Below are 16,181 nucleotides of genomic sequence, written 5' to 3' on the forward strand. Positions count from 1 at the left end.
TGAGTGGCATCATGAACGTGACCGTGTGCACATTCAACTGCACATAGTATACGAAATAAGGTAAATGAGATTGTGGCGCAGATCAAAGTTGGCAGGTATTGGTGGGCATCACAGAGACGTGGCTGCAAGGTAATCAGGGCTGGCAGCTAAATATCCAAGGACATGCATCCTATCGAAGGTGGGCAGAGTGGGTGGGGTTCCCTTATTGGTAAGAAATGAAATTAGATCAATAGCAAGAAACGACGTAGGGTCGGATGGGGTAGAATCTGTGTGGGTACCGTTGAGGCAAAGGTCAATAAAACCATAATGGGAATTACTACAGGCCTCCAACTCAGTAGGGCACAAGATACACCTGGAGATGGAAAAGGTGCGTAAGAAAGTGATTGTGGGGGATTTCAATATGCAGGTGGACTGGGAAAATCAGGTTGGTAGCGGATCGCAAGAAAAGGAATTTGTGGAATGTCTACGGGATGGCTTTTTGGAGCAGCTTGTGGTGGAGCCCACAAAGGAACAGGCAATTCTGGATTTAGTGTTGTGCAATGAGGCAGACTTGATAAGGGAGCTTAAGGTAAAGGAACCCTTAGGAGGCAGTGAACATAATATCATAGAATTTACTCTGCAATTTGAGAGGGAGAAGATGGAATGAGATGTAATGATATTACAGTTGAATAAAGGCAACTACAGAAGCATGAGGAAGGAGCTTGGCAGAATTGACTGGGAAAGCAGGAAAGACAGTGGAACAGCAATGGCAGGAGACTCTGGGAGTAATTCGGGAGACAGCAAAAATTCGTCTCTAGGAAAAAGAAGCATGGTACAGGGAGGATCAGAACACCATGGCTGACTAAGGAACTCAGGGATAACATAAAGGAAAAGAGAAAGTATATAATGTGGTGAAGGGCAGTGGGAAACCAGAGGACGGGGAAGCTTACAAAGACCAACAGAGGGCAACAAAAAAATATAAGAAGGGAGAAGATTAAATATGAGGGTAAGCTAGCCAGTAATATAAAAGAAGATTGGAAAAGTTTCTTTACATATATAAAGGGCAAAAGAGAGGCAAAAATGGATATTGGACCACTGGAAAATGACACTGGAGAATTAGTGATGGAAAACAAAGAAATGGTGGAGGAACTGAATAGGTACTTTGTGCCAGTCTTCATGGGGGAAGTTACAAGTAACATCCCAAAAATTAAAGAGAGTCAGGGGGCAGAGAGGAGTCTGGTGACCATCACCAAGGAGAAGGTTCTAGAAAAACTGAATGGCCTGAAAGTGGATAAATCACCTGGACCAGATGGACTACACCCCAGAGTTCTAAAGGAGAAGTTCTAAAGCTGAAGATATAGTGGAAGCGTTAGTGGTGATCTTTCAGGAATCGCTGGAGTCAGGGAGGCTCCCAGAGGACTGAAAAATTGTTAATGTGACACCCCTGTTTAAAAAGGGAGTAAGGAAAAAGATGGAAAATTACAGGCCGATTAGCCTAACCTCGGTCATTGGTAAGGTTATGGAGTCCATTGTGAAGGATGATATTTCTGAATATTTGGAAGTGTATGGTAAAATAGGGCAAAGTCAGCACGGCTTCATCAAGGGGAGGTCATGCCTGACACATTTGTTAGAATCCTTTGAGGAAGTAACAAGCAGGTTAGACCAAGGAGAGCCAATGGATGTTATCTACCTGGACTTCAAGAAGGCCTTTGATAAGGTGCCGCACAGGAGGCTGCTGAGTAAGATAAGGGCCCATGGTGTTAGAGGCAAGGTGTTAACATGGAAAGAAGATTGGTTGTCTAGTAGAAAGCAGAGAGTGGGGATAAAAATGTCTTTCTCAGGATGGCAGTCGGTGACAAGTCGTGTTATGCAAGGGTCAGCCTTGGGACCACAACTTTTCACTTTATACATTAATACAATAATGGAGTAGTGTCAGAAGATTGGAAGGTGGCAAATGTCATTCCCTTCTTCAAGAAAGGAAATAGGGATAATCCTGAAAATTACAGACCAGTCAGTCTTACTACTGTGGTGGGCAAATTATTGAAGAGGATTCTGAGAGATAGTATTTATGATTATTTGGAAAAGCTTAGTTTGATTAGAATTAGTCAGCATGGCTTTGTGAGGGGCAGGTCATGTCTCACAAGCCTTATTGAATTCTTTGAGGATGTGACAAAACACATTGATGAAGGTAGAGCAGTGGATGTGGTGTATATGGATTTTAGCAAGGCATTTGATAAGGTTCCATATGGTAGGCTCATTCAGAAAGTAAGGGGGCATGGGATTCAGGGAAATTTGGCTGTCTGGATATAAAACTGGCTGTTCAATAGAAGGCAGAGTGTGGTAGTAGATGGAAAGTATTCAGCCTGGAGCTCGGTGACCAGTGGTGTTCCACAGGGATCTGTTCTGGGACCTCTGCCCTTTGTGATCTTTATAAATGACTTGGATGAGGAAGTGGAAGGGTGGGTTAGTAAGTTTGCTGATGACACGAAGGTTGGTGGAGTTGTGGACAGTGTGGAGGGCTGTTATAGGTTACAATGGGACATTGACAGGATGCAGAGCTGGGCAAAGAAGTGGCAGATGGAATTCAACCCAGAAAAGTGTGAAGTGATTCATTTTGGAAGGTCGAATTTGAATGCAGAATACAGGGTTAATGGCAGGATTCTCGGCAATGTGGAGGAACAGAGGGATCTTGGGGTCCACGTCCATAGATCCCTCAAAGTTGCTACCCAAGTTGATAGGGTTGTAAAGAAGGCATATGGTGTGTTAGCTTTCATTGGCAGGGGAATTGAGTTTAAGAGCAGCGAGGTTACGCTGCAGCTCTATAAAACTCTATAAACCACACTTGGAATATTGTGTTCAGTTCTGGTCACCTCATTATAGGAAAGATGTGGAAGCTTTAGAGAGGGTGCGGAGGAGATCTACCAGGATGCTGCCTGGACTGGAGGGCAGGTCTTATGAGGAAAGGTTGAGGGAGTTAGGGTTTTTCTCATTGGAGCGAAGAAGAATGAGAGGTGACCTGATAGAGGTGTATAAGATGATGAGAGGCATAGATAGAGTGGATAGTCAGAGACTTTTTCTCAGGGCGGAAATGACTATAACGAGGGGGTATAATTTTAAGGTGATTGGAGGAAGGTATCGAGGAGATGTCAGAGGTAGGTTCTTTACGCAGAGAGTGGTGGGCGTGTGGAATGCGCTGCCAGCAGTGGTAGTGGAGTCAGATACTTTAGAGACTTTTTAAGTGGCTCTTGGATAGGCACATGGAGGATAGTAAAATGTAAGCTATGCAGGGTAGATTGATCTTAGTAGGATAATAGGTCGGCACAACATCGTGGGCCAAAGGGCCTGTACTATGCTGTCCTGTTCCATGTTCTATGTATGTTCTATTAATGATCCAGATGAAGGAACTGTGGGGATTCTGGCTAACTTTGCAGGCAATACAAAGATAGGTAGAGGTAAAGATAGTATTGATGCAGGGAGGATGCAGAAGGATTTAGGCAGGTTAGGAAAGTGGGCAAAGAAGTGGAAGATGCAATAAACGTGGGAAAGTGTGAGGTCATGCACATTGGCAAGAAGAATAGGAATATAGACTAATTCCTAAATGGGGAGAAAATTCAGAAATCTGAAATGCAAATGGTTTTGGGAGTCCTACACCAGGATTCTCTTAAGGTAAACTTGCAGGTTGACTCAGTAATTAGGAATGCAAATACAATGTTGGCATTTATTTCAAGAGAACTAGAATATAAAAGCCGGGGTGTACTTCTGAGGCTTTATAAAGTTCTGGTCAGATCACACTTGGAGTATTGTGTGCAATTTTGGGCGCCATATCTCAGGAAAGATGTACTGGCCCTGGAGCATGTTCAGAGGACGTTCACAAGAATGGTCCCAGGAATGAAAGGCATATTATATGACAAATGTTCGAGGACTCTGGGACTATACTCATTGGAGTTTAGAAGGATGAGGGGGGATCTAATTGAAACTTACAGAATACTGAATGGCCTGGACAGAGTGGATGTTGGGAAGATGCTTCCATTGGCAGGAGAGACTAGGACCCAAGGGGACAGCCTTAGAGTAAAGGGAAGACCTTTTTAGAACGGAGATAAGGAGAAACTTCTTCAGCCAGAGAGTGGTGAATCTATGGAATTCACTGCCACAGAAGGCTGTGGTGGCCAGGTCATTGAGTACATTTAAGACAGAGATAGATAGGTTCTTGATTGTCAAGGGGATCAAGGGTTATGGGGAGAAAGCAGGAGAATGGAGTTGAGAAACTAATCAGCCATGATTAAATGGCAGAGCAGACTCGATGGGCCGAAAGGCCTAATTTGTGCTCCTATGTCTTATGGTCTTATGGTGTGTCTGTGTGTCTCTGCAAGTATGTGTATGTTTGTGTCTGTGTATCTGTGTGTGTCTGCATCTGTGTCTATATGTATCTGTGTATGTGTGTTCATATTTGTGTGTCTGTATGTATCTGTTCTATATCTCTGTATATCTCTGTAGCTGTGTGTGTGTCTGTGTACATCTGTATGCCTGTGTGTATCTGTGTATGTGTCTCCATGTCTGTTTGTCTGTATATATCTGTCTCTATGTCTCTGTATCTGTGCATCTCTGTGTCTGTGTGTGTGTCTGTGTATATCTGTATGCCTGTGTGTATCTGTGTCTATGCATCTGTCTGTGTGTCTGGCACTTACAGATACATGTATGTGTGTCTGTGTGTGCAAATGTTTGCGAGTGCATATTTGTCTGTGTTTGTGTGGTTGCGTGTGTGTGTGTGTGTGTGTGTGTATGTGTGTGTGCGTGCATGCGTGCACGTGTGTGTGTGTGTGTGTGTGTGTGTGTGTGTATAATTATATCAGATTAAAAAAGTAAATGCCCTTAAAGTTGTCAGAAATTGCACGAAGCCTGAGAATTTGGAGGTGTTTAGAATAGAGCAAACGAAAACCAAGAAACTGATGAGGAAAGGGCGAGTGGAATGTGAATGCAATCTCGCAAATACAATAACATGGATTGTAAAATCTTCGATAGGCACATACAACGGAAACATTTAGCTAAAATAAATCTCAGTCCATTACAGAGTCAGAAGAATATATAATACGGAACAGAGCAATGGCAGAGAAACAAAATGATTACTTTGGGTCTGCATTCACTGAGGAAGTTCCAATAAATCTCCCAGATCTAACCCAGTGGTTGGGGAGAATGAGGAGCTAAAGGAAAGTAGCATCAGTAAAAACGCAGTAATGGAGAAAATAACCTGGCAGGTACAACAAAGCACGTTCTCAGGCTACAGTGCCTGCCTACTGTTGAAGCAACTTTTCCCTCCCAAGACTCTACAAAGAGGTTCATGAGATATAGTTTACTAAACTAGAAAGCCATTTCCAGGTGGCCGTAGTTATCTCTTATGGTTTCATGTATTTACTACTCTGAAAACATAAATATACTGCCAGCTGCTTTGTACAGTTTTGCTTTTACCTTGAAAATGCAGATTTCCCAAGTGCAAAATAGCAGCCAATAGCTTGTTGATATCCCACTGTTCACTGTCAGAGAATGTCAGGATTTTCATAGCTGAGCAAACATTGGCGTAGTGTCTGGCATCATCATGTCCATCAGTACTCGTACAGTTACCCTGTGGAAACAAAGTCACATGCAACTGAGCTGAGATGCCATTGTCCCAAAAACTGACCCATTTTAGAACGGGTTAGAGAATTCCTAATTCTTTGCAACCATCCTGACAAATGCCAGCCTACTCCTAGTATCATTGGACTCAATGAATTCCATTTGAAATGGTGTCTTGAAAGGTGTGTGATATAGATATGTGTAAATACCTTTTTTTAAGATTTGGATTTTAAACTAGTGACATATGGGCTTTGGTCTATTTTCATAAAGGGAATTAAAATTTAATTAGGTCAGTCTTTCCAGAATTATGATTTTAAATTCAGTGTGTGCTTCCTGTAGTAATGGAGGTTTGTTTATTTGATTTACTTTGATTTGATTTATTATGGTCACATGTACTTAGGTACAGTGAAAAGTTTTGTTTTGCGTGCAGTACAGGCAGATCATACCATACAAAGTGCATTAGGGTAATAGAACAGAGCGCAAATATAATGTTATGGCTGCAGAGAAGGTGCACAAACAGCGAGATCAACATTAAGTTTAAAATTTGAGAGATCTATTTGGAAGCCTGATAACATGGGGAAGAAGCTGTTCTTGAATCTGTTGGTACATGTGTTTAAGTTTTTGTATCTTCTGCCCAATGGAAGAGTTTGGAAGAGATTATAACAGGGTGGAAGGGGTCTTTGAAGATGTTGGCTGCCTTCCTGAGGCAGCGAGAAGTTTAGATAGAATCATTGGATGGATGGTTGGCTTGCATACTGGGGTTTATATTGTGGGGTTTACAATAGAAGAGAAAAGGCATTGAAACATTAGATTGCTTTTGGGTTTAGAACTATCAACGATTGATTTTAGCTTAGAAAAAACAAAGATTGGAAAGGTTTTGTGTTCAGTTCAAAGAGGATCTAACTGGAGTTAAATACAAGTGGAGTCACTCCATGACAAAAAGGATTGTTCAGAGTACTTAAGGAAATAAGCAATCCCTGTGCAAAAGTGCAGTTTGTTAAATTTATAGACCAAGAGTGTGTTGTTAGAAATTATTACAAGTCTGAGAAAGGTCTAAGATCTCAATTATGTGACTATTCCAGGGAAAACCCCTCACCACTCATAGGACCAGAACTTAGAAGAAACAGTAAACTCAAACCTACAAACTTGATAGGGAAGGAATTTCTTTGGATTTTCATTAACTGGAAGGTGATGGTGTTGGGGAGTAGATGGGATTTTGTTTGGCTGTGCTTTGAAATCCTTCAAGCTTTGTTATCTTTAGATAGCTTAGTTTAGTTTAACTTAATTTTATTTCTTTTGTCTAATAAACTTCCATTTAATGTTAAAACTAAATCTCCAGCCTGGCTTACTTCAGTGAACGACTGCCACAGTATAGTTAGAAATAAAAAACAACAAAGTATGATCTATCAAGCCAGATTTCATATTGGAATTTTACTTCTTTGGTAATATTATCAGTTGGGATCATAACAATTATGAAGACATAGATGTCTCAATTTATATTTAGAGGCCTCATGACCTTTATATTGTATATTGAACATGATAGAAGAACTGGCCAATCTTTGAAAGAATCCTAATTAGATGTGACGTATGTTGATGTGGAACGCGTACCATTTAAATAGCAGGAGGAATCCCATTGAAACAGATTGAGGAGAGCTGTTTAAGGAGAAGCTTAATTTTCGTGTGTTCCTTTCCTCCATATCAGCACGTTATCATCACCTTTTGTTATTCGGCCCATCACTCAAATTAGTCTATGAGCTCTGTCAAATTACAAAGTCAATTTGTCTACATAATTCCACTGACTGAAGGATTTGAGTTATAAAAAGAGGCTGGATAGGCTGGGATGTTTTTCACTGAAGCTGATGGGTGACCTTATAGATGTTTAGAGAATCATGAGGAGGATAGTTAATGTGAATAGCCAAGGGTAGGGGAGTGCAAAACTAGATGGCATAGGTTTAAAGTGAGAGGAGAATCATTTAAAAGGGACCTAAGGTGCAACTTTTTCACACAGAGGCTAGTGTACGTGTGGAACGAGCTTCCAGAGGTAGAGGCTGGTACAATGACAACATTTAAAAGACATTTGGACAGGGTACCTGGATAGGAAAGGATTAGAGGGATATGGGCCAAACATAGGCAAATGGGACTAGCTCAGTTTAGAATATCTGGTCAACATGAATGAGTTGGACCAATGCATCTGTTTCCATGCTGTACATCTCTATGATTGTCTAAGAGTTTTGTCCCTTTCAGAGTTTAAGGCATTATAAATACAGAGAGATAACAACGCAAGTTTCAAATCTTAAATGTCTGATATATCCTTACTAGAAACTGGAATCCTTACTGGAAGCTCTAGTTTCTGGTTCCCTGGACCTGCATGAAGCAGTGTCAATGTGTTTGTGTGATATGTTTCAGTGTAACGATAGATAGGAGCATTCTAACACAATATGTCTCACCATCGTCAGGTAGTCATACTCATGTGCTGTGCCTAAACTGAGGAGCTTCTTCTGCTTTGTGTTCATCCCCATCAGTATACTGTAGAAAATGTGATAGTTTCTCTCATCTGCAGCCTGAGGGACAGAGAACACCGATAGTACACAATTCAAACAAACAGCAAAGTAGGTGAGTGCCAATCTGCTGCTTTAACCATGAAGAGGATGATCCTCATTTATGTCACATTTCCTCATTGAGCACATGACCCAAAGCAATTCTGAGACTACTCCACTGTAGAGTATGGGAGCCCAGTATACCAACCTGTCCACAAAAATAACAGTCAATGTACGGCTCAACTCAACAATGCACATCCCCACAGTTACTCTTTGGCCTAATCAACTACTCCTGGCCGCAGTCCTAAGCAACATTGCCCACCACCCCCCAACATCCCCACACCCCCAATCACCCCAGTCACCACTGCAGCCCCCTTTCTGCAGCAATGGCTCTCTCCCTGAGTGCAGCTTCTTTTTCGGGGGTTGCTGGGTTACCCTGCAGCCACCAACCCACACCCCATCCCACCAACCTCCTGGTAAACTGCCCAGATTGTTGACAGCCCTATTTAAAGGCTCCAATTGGCATGTTTAGTATGCAAATAAGACCCTGGCCCAGCCTCTGTCCATCCCAACATGGCTACCTACAACTCTACTGGTCCCAACATCCATTTCCCCGAGTTGGCCCAGCAAAGTTTTGTACATTATGCCTTTATATCTGGTAATGTCTACATGCAACTGATGCCTCCTCAATGTATTTCCTTAATTATTCTTATATGGGATGTGGCCCAGGCAGACCTTTGTTGACCATCCCTAGGGGGCCTTTAAATGAAAGGCCTCTGAGCCATTTCAGAGGGCAGTTAAAAGTCAACCACATGACTGTGGGTCTAGAGTCACATGTAGGCCAAATCGGGTAAGAATCACAGATTTCCTTCCCTAAAGGAATGAGTGAACCAGATGGGTTTTCATAATAACTGACAGTGGTCCCTTGGCTGCCATTAAACTAACTTTTTTATTCCTGATATCTTTAAATAGAATTCAAATTCCACCACCTTGCCACGCTGGGATTCAAACCCACATCCTAATGTCTTTAACAATGACTTCATAACGAGAATGGTAGCTCTAATCTCCTGCCTGTGTGTCCAGTTAATAACAGGGTCTGGGCCTGTGGTTTGGCAGTATCACTAACCCCACTGACAGACAGGGCATCAGGTGCAAGGGGAGTCCAGCAGTGACTCTATGACCATCTTACACACAACACCGAAACATGTTCACTGGGCAATTCAGGCTCAGTTTATTGAAGGCTCGCTTCAATAGAAATGACAAAGCAGTGTAGCAAACATGAGGCCATTCAGCCCATCATGCTTGCAGGTCTTCAAAAGTCCAAAACCCCCAACCCTCCAAAACTCTCCTTACCTCCATCACCCTGGAAATGACTGTCCATCAGATGTTTACACCTCGTGCCATGGGGTCCAGACTGGGTGCTTTGATAGACATTGTCATGATGGGCTAACAATGCTAAAGGAGAAACTGGCCTTGACACCTAATCGCAGTGGACACTCAGAGAACATTCCCAAACCAATGATTGGACAGCGAGTATCTCAGAAAGAGTCTAATCCTGGCCATTGGCTCAGTTGTAATTGTGCTCTCAGTGTGGAAGTCAGTGTTAAATAGGATCTGCCCTTGACCAACCACAGTGCACTCACCATTCGGCAAACACGGGACTTCTCCAACAAATACTGCTCAATCTTTGCTCCCTCAATGATTCCATCATCGTTGAAGTAGATTTCAATATATTTTCCAAAGCGGCTGGAATTGTCATTTTTTACAGTTTTTGCGTTTCCAAAAGCTGTGAAAGGAATAGCATAAAGGCAGCTTGAGGCAAACAGGTACATCAATAACATCTGGTCAGCATCCTCCCAGATTGACCATCAGTCAACACCAAAACAACACAAATGTGCCATTCATGGAGATGTGTCCTGGAGCCACCCACTATGCGGAACTTTCTCCCTGGAACTGTCCCCATGTGAAACCGTCCCCCTGGAACCGTCCCCCTGGAATCGTCCCCCCTGTGGAACTGTCCCCATGTTGAACTGTCCCCCAATGGAACTGTCCCCCATGTCAAACTGTCCCCCTATGGAGCTGTTCCCCTATGGAGCTGTGCCCCATGTCGAACTGTCTCCCTATAGAGCTGTGCCCCAATGGAGCTGTGCCCATGTCGAACTGTCCCCCTATGGAGCTGTTCACCTATGGAGCTGTGTCCCATGTTGAACTGTCCCCCTATGGAGCTGTGCCCCATGTCGAACTGTCCCCCTATGGAGCTGTGCTCCATGTCGAACCGTCTTCCATGTGGAGGTGTCCTTCACCCACTCCCAAAATGGATCTGTTCTCTCCCACTTGTTAAAGCTGCTTTATGGGGACTGGGAAGCAGACTGAGGGGCAGAAGGAGAATTTAAAACATAGACGTGATACTCACCTGTCAGTTCCTAAAAGTATGAAATGCAGTAGCGCTAGGTTTCTGGTTACCGATGAGGTAAGTATACGTTGAGCTACAAGGGGATGGGATGGGTAAAAGGCATTGAAGCATTTCATCAATCAGGATCATCATGTGAAGATGAAGGAGCCTGATGAGGGTGCAGTTCACAGAAAACGTGTGATTTTAAACAAACCTGTTGGGCTATAACCTGGTGTCGTGTCACTTCTGACTTTGAAACCACACAACATAAGAGACTTCACTTGATAATTACACAGGGACCAGGAGCTTAGGCACAGTCTGGTATCCCTTTCACCGCTGAGCTCTCGATTGATGCTTCCTGCTCTAAGTGTTACCTTCCAGAATTGGGGTCGCCTCCAGAATCTGCTGCTCGATCCACAAGTGCTGCCCACTGACTGCAGCCAGAAAATGCAGGATTAGCTTCACACTCTCGGTCTTCCCAGCTCCCGACTCCCCGCTGAAATCACAAACATTCCTCTTCATTGTCCTGCTTCATCAGCTACTGCACCTCACACCCCCAACCTCCCTTCACCACACACACTCCCACCCCCTCCAGCAATTTACAACATGTACCAGCCCCAAAATCATTCAGCACGATGGGGCTCTTGGTTAACCCAGTGAGCTCTTAACCATAGACCACCTCTGGAAACTCCTCTTCAACCAGGCAGTCCTAATTGTTCCCTTCAAGTGGCTGAATGAGGCCTGTAGTAATTGCATACTTGTCATATTGTTAAGATATGGAGCTCAAAGACATTGTTTAATTAACGACCTGGGAGCATATATAAAAAAAAGCCTGCTGGTTCACAGGAGGGAGTAGGTAGAAAGCAGACACATGCCTTTTCTGTTTACCATAAATTTGATTTGATCTGATTTAATTTGATTCGGTTTATTATTGTCACATGTACCTAGGTACAGCGAAAAGTTTTGTTTTGTGCGCAGTACAGGCAGATCATACCATACAAAGTGCATTAGGGTAACAGAACGGAGTGAGGACTACAACGTTATGGCTGCAGAGAAGGTGCAGTAAGAGCGAGGTCAACATTAAATTTAAAAATTTAAACATCAACCTATTATTGAGGATAATATGTGTCTCTGGTCCGATCCTTCATCAACTGGCTTAGATTCAAATCAAGAATCATTTCCCCACTTTTGGCCCCCTCCCTACAGAGTGTGGATCCTCTCCCAAATGAAATAGTTTAAATCTGCATCATAGGTTAGTCATTAACCAGGTTTCTTGTAGGATTAAACTTGCTTCTAATCAACAAGTTATCCTTTTGAGGTCTGGTGGACGTCTCTTTTATTCTGGTTGCAGCACAAAGGATAAACAGATTGACCATTTTGGTGATAAAACAAAATATTTAGGCTTCGGTACAGCTCATGGAGAAGCGGGGTTTGATAATTAGCACACTCCTCCCATTACAGTTGTAACGAAGTGCATTACCTATCGTTCTACAGTCTGACAAAATCCCCATGTAAACTGAAATTACATGGATTTTGGGCTGTAACATGAGACTGACAGAATGTGCTTTAGCAGCTCTCACTGCTTCTTTCTATTAGTTTCAACTCTTTGATCAATTTCATTTTAAGAGTTTAATATTTCGTGACAGATCAGGATGTGTGTGCAATCTGAATCCCTATGCTATTCTATCAAACCCTCCGACCCTCTCCTCATTAGTCCACATTTCCGGCCCGGTGGCTCAGTGGTTAGCATTGCTGCCTCGCAGCGCCAGGGACCCGGGTTCAATTCCACCCTTGGGCAACTGTTTGTGTGGAGTTTGCACATTCTCCCAACATCTGTGTGGGTTTCCTCCGGTTTCCTGCCACAGCCCAAAGATGTGCAGGCTGGGTGGATTGGCCATGCTAAATTGCTTGTAGTGTTCAAGGATGTGTAGATTAGGGGGGATGGGTCTGGGTGAGATACCCTGAGGATCAATATGGTCTTGTTGGGCTGAAGGGCCTGTTTCCACACTCTAGGGATCCTATGATTTACCATGGCTAACCCACCTAGCCTACACATCCATAGACACTAGGGAGGCAATGGCCAAATGGTATTATCGCTGGACTGTTAACCCAGAGACCCAGATAACATTCTGGGGATCCAGGTTTGAATCCTGCCTTGGCAGATGGTGGAATTTGAATTGAATAAAATATCTGAAATTAAGAATCTAATGATGACTATGAATCCATTGTTGATTGTTGGGGGAAAAACCCATCTGGTTCACTAATGTCCTTTAGGGAAGGAAACTGCCATCCTTACCTGGTCAGGCCTACATGTGACTTCAGACTCTGTGGTTGACTCTTGACTGCCCTCTGGGCAATTAGGGTTGGGCAATAAATGCTGCCTAGCCAGCGACACCCTCATCCTTTTAGTGAATTTTAAAAAACCTATGGGCAATTTAGCACGGCCAATCCACCTAACCTGCACATCGTTAGACTGCGGGAAGGAAACCCACACAGACACTGGGAGAATGTGCAAACTCCACACAGACGGTCGCCCGAGGGTGGAACTGAATGTGTGTCCCTGGCGCTGTGAGGTACCAATGCTAACCACTGAGCTATCATGCCGCCCAATACTGACACTGTGACTGATCTACCTCTTTACCTCTGGAATGTCTCCCCATCTGCAATTTGTCACTCTACCAAATAACAGCCCCAATTGGTCAGCAGGTGTCAGTTTCTGCAAGGCAAGGCATGATCCCTCCATTCCTTGTGCCCTCCACGGCAATGGGTTATGGTAGTCACTGAGACCCGCTCTATACCACTCACCTGATAATGCAGCATTGGTTCTTTTTACTCTTCCTCAGGTTGAAGTAGCAGTTGTCAGCAATGGCGAAGATATGAGGGGGCAGTTCTCCTATGCGCCTGTTGGTGTAGAGATTGATCTGCTCGATGGTGTAGTACGGGAGCAGCTGGTAGGGGTTCAGGGCGACCAGGATGGAGCCGCTGTAGGTCTGATAGAGGGAGAAGGTCTGAGGTCTCAGAATGGGACACTTTCCCAGGGATGTTGCCTGCTTCTGCAAGCCCCAACCCCACCCTCCCCACACCCCTCGCAATCCGGCTCCCAACAACAACTCAGCCACTTGGAAACAACACGTGGGAAGACAGGGATTGATCAGTGAAACTCAGGATGAATTTGTTACAGGGAGATCCTGTCTGACTAATTTAATTGAAATTTTTGAAAAGGTGAATAAATATATTGATGAAGGTAGTGCAGTTGATATAATTTATATCGACTTCACTAAGGCCTTTGACAAGGTCTCACATGGAAGGCTGGCCCAGTAGTAAGAGCCCACGGCATCCAAGGCAATTAGCAAACTAGATTCAAAATTTACTTGCAAGTAGGAGGTAAAGGGTGATGGTGAAGGGTTGTTTTTATGCTTGGAAACCTGTGACCAACAGTGCACCACAGGGATCAGTGCTGGACTTTCCTATTTATTATGCTCATCAATGGCTTGGATGTGAATGTAGGAGGTATAATTAGTATGTCTGCAGATGGCATGAAAATTGATGGTGTTGTTGACAGTGAGGAGGATGGTCTCGGGCAGTGCAATGGCGGATGGAATTTAATCCTGATAATTGTGAGGTGATGCATTTTGGGAGTTCTAATAAGGGAAGGATTTACACAATGAATGGTACGCCCCTGGCGAGTACGGAGGAACAAGGGGACCTTGGTGTACAGGTCCACAAATCACTGAAGGTGTCAGCACAGGTAGATAAGGTGGTGAAGAAGGCATGGGGGGATGCTTACCTTCACTAGCCGGGACATAGCATATAGCAGCAAAGAAGTCTTGTTACAACTTTATAAAACATTGGTTAGGCCACAGATGGAATACTGTGCACTTCTGGTTGCCACACTATCTGAAGGATGTGACTGCACTGGAGAAGGTGCAGAAGAGATTCATCAGGATGTTACCTGCATGGAAAATCTTGGTTATAAGGAGAGACTGGATTGGATGGGCAGTTCTGAGGAAGGGTCACCGGACCCGAAACGTTAACTCTGATTTTTTCTTCACAGATGCTGCCAGACCTGCTGAGCTTTTCCAGCAACTTCCGTTTTTGTTTTCCTGGATAGGCTAGGGTTTGTTTTCCTTGGAACAGAGAGGCTGAGTGGGGGGAATATCTGATTGAGGTGAACAAAATTATGTGAAGCATAAATAGGGTAGATCGTTAGAAACTTTTCCCCATGGCAGATGTGTCTAAGATCAGAGGGAATAAGTTTAAGGTGAGGAGTAGGTGGTTCAGAGGGAATCGGGATAAACTCTTTTCACCCAGAGGGTGGTGGAAGTATGGAATATACTGCTTGAGAGGGTGGTGAAGGCAGGTACTCGCACATCATTTAAGAAGTGGATGAGCACTGAAATGCAGAACGTGGAGGTAAATGGGATTAGTGCAGTTTGGTGTTTGTTAGTCAGCATAGGCATGATGGGCCGAACAGCCTGATTCAATGCCGTATGACTTCATAATTAACGTCACCGACTCAACAACAAGGGGCTGGATTTATACGTTGGTGCATCAGCATAAAATGGAGCTCCTGTGGTGCATTGGGGTAATATCCCTACCTCTGAGCCAGGTGCTCCAGCTTCGAACCCCCTCCAGGACGTGTTGGCCATGGAAGGAGTGCGTACAATGCAGGATGGTCATCAGCCTGCAGGTCCGTCTGCTACTTCCCCCACTCTCCCGAAAGGGAAAACAATTCACAGGAAAATTACACAAAGAAGGAGAAGAACTGCAAATTCAGCAGATCAGTGGGCCATGACTAGCCCTTGTTTGTAACAAGATCCACCACTGAGAGGAACCTACTAAAGACAGGATCCACTCATTGACAAGATCCACCACTGACAAGATCCACCACTTCAGGAACCTATTCACTGGCACAATCTATTCATTAACAAGATCCACCACTGACAGGAACCTATCCACTATAGATCTACTCATTGACAGCTTCCACCATTGATAAGGTCCACCATTGACAGAAACATACCCATTGATAGGATCCACCATGACAGGATGCACCATTGAAAACATATTCATAGAGAGGATCCACCATTGATAGGATCCACTGATTGACAGGATCCATCATTGACAAAAACCTACCCATTGATGAGAACCCACTATTGACTGGATCTACCATCAATGGGATCACCGATTGCCAGGATCTACCTGCTGTAGGATTCAGCCAGGATGCGAAGGGCCTATGATGGAAACTGATTCTGAACACCTATAAAACCCAATGGGATTGAGGGCTGGGGGTTGTTGTTGGAATGTGTGACTGATCCCCATTTCCAGGTTTACACATGGCTGTCACATTGAAAATGTAAACCAGCATCGCCAGCGAATCTGTTACCTGTCACTGAACCAAAAGCTTCCTCCACCCCCTCACTCGCCGCTGTCCCTGCTTTGGACCATCGCCCACTGAAGGCTTCATTCCCCACAACAACCCCAAAACAATCATCCTAATAGATACCTGACCCATTCCCTACCCTCCAGAAACATCAGCAACATGAAAACTCAGCTGTCCAGATCCTATCCCAAACACACACACACACACTCACACACACACACACTCACACACACACACACTCATACAAACACACACCCTCACACACACACACACACACACTCATACA

General features: G+C 44.0%; 1 protein-coding gene across 1 annotated transcript in view; it reads right to left on the reverse strand.

Moving 5' to 3' along the window:
* LOC109915178 (unconventional myosin-VIIa-like) overlaps nucleotides 1–16,181 on the reverse strand; it is a 108,028-nt gene that overhangs the window by 83,677 nt on the left and 8,170 nt on the right. Inside the window, exons 3-7 of the mRNA XM_048604142.1 lie at nucleotides 13,321–13,505; nucleotides 10,890–11,011; nucleotides 9,767–9,909; nucleotides 8,034–8,147; nucleotides 5,443–5,596 (exon numbers count right to left, since the gene is read on the reverse strand). Coding sequence (XP_048460099.1) covers nucleotides 5,443–5,596; nucleotides 8,034–8,147; nucleotides 9,767–9,909; nucleotides 10,890–11,011; nucleotides 13,321–13,505 — 718 coding nt within the window. The remainder of the gene's footprint in view (nucleotides 1–5,442; nucleotides 5,597–8,033; nucleotides 8,148–9,766; nucleotides 9,910–10,889; nucleotides 11,012–13,320; nucleotides 13,506–16,181) is intronic.

Source organism: Rhincodon typus, chromosome 13 (assembly GCF_021869965.1).
Source record: "Rhincodon typus isolate 14 chromosome 13, sRhiTyp1.1, whole genome shotgun sequence".
NCBI lineage: Eukaryota > Metazoa > Chordata > Chondrichthyes > Orectolobiformes > Rhincodontidae > Rhincodon > Rhincodon typus.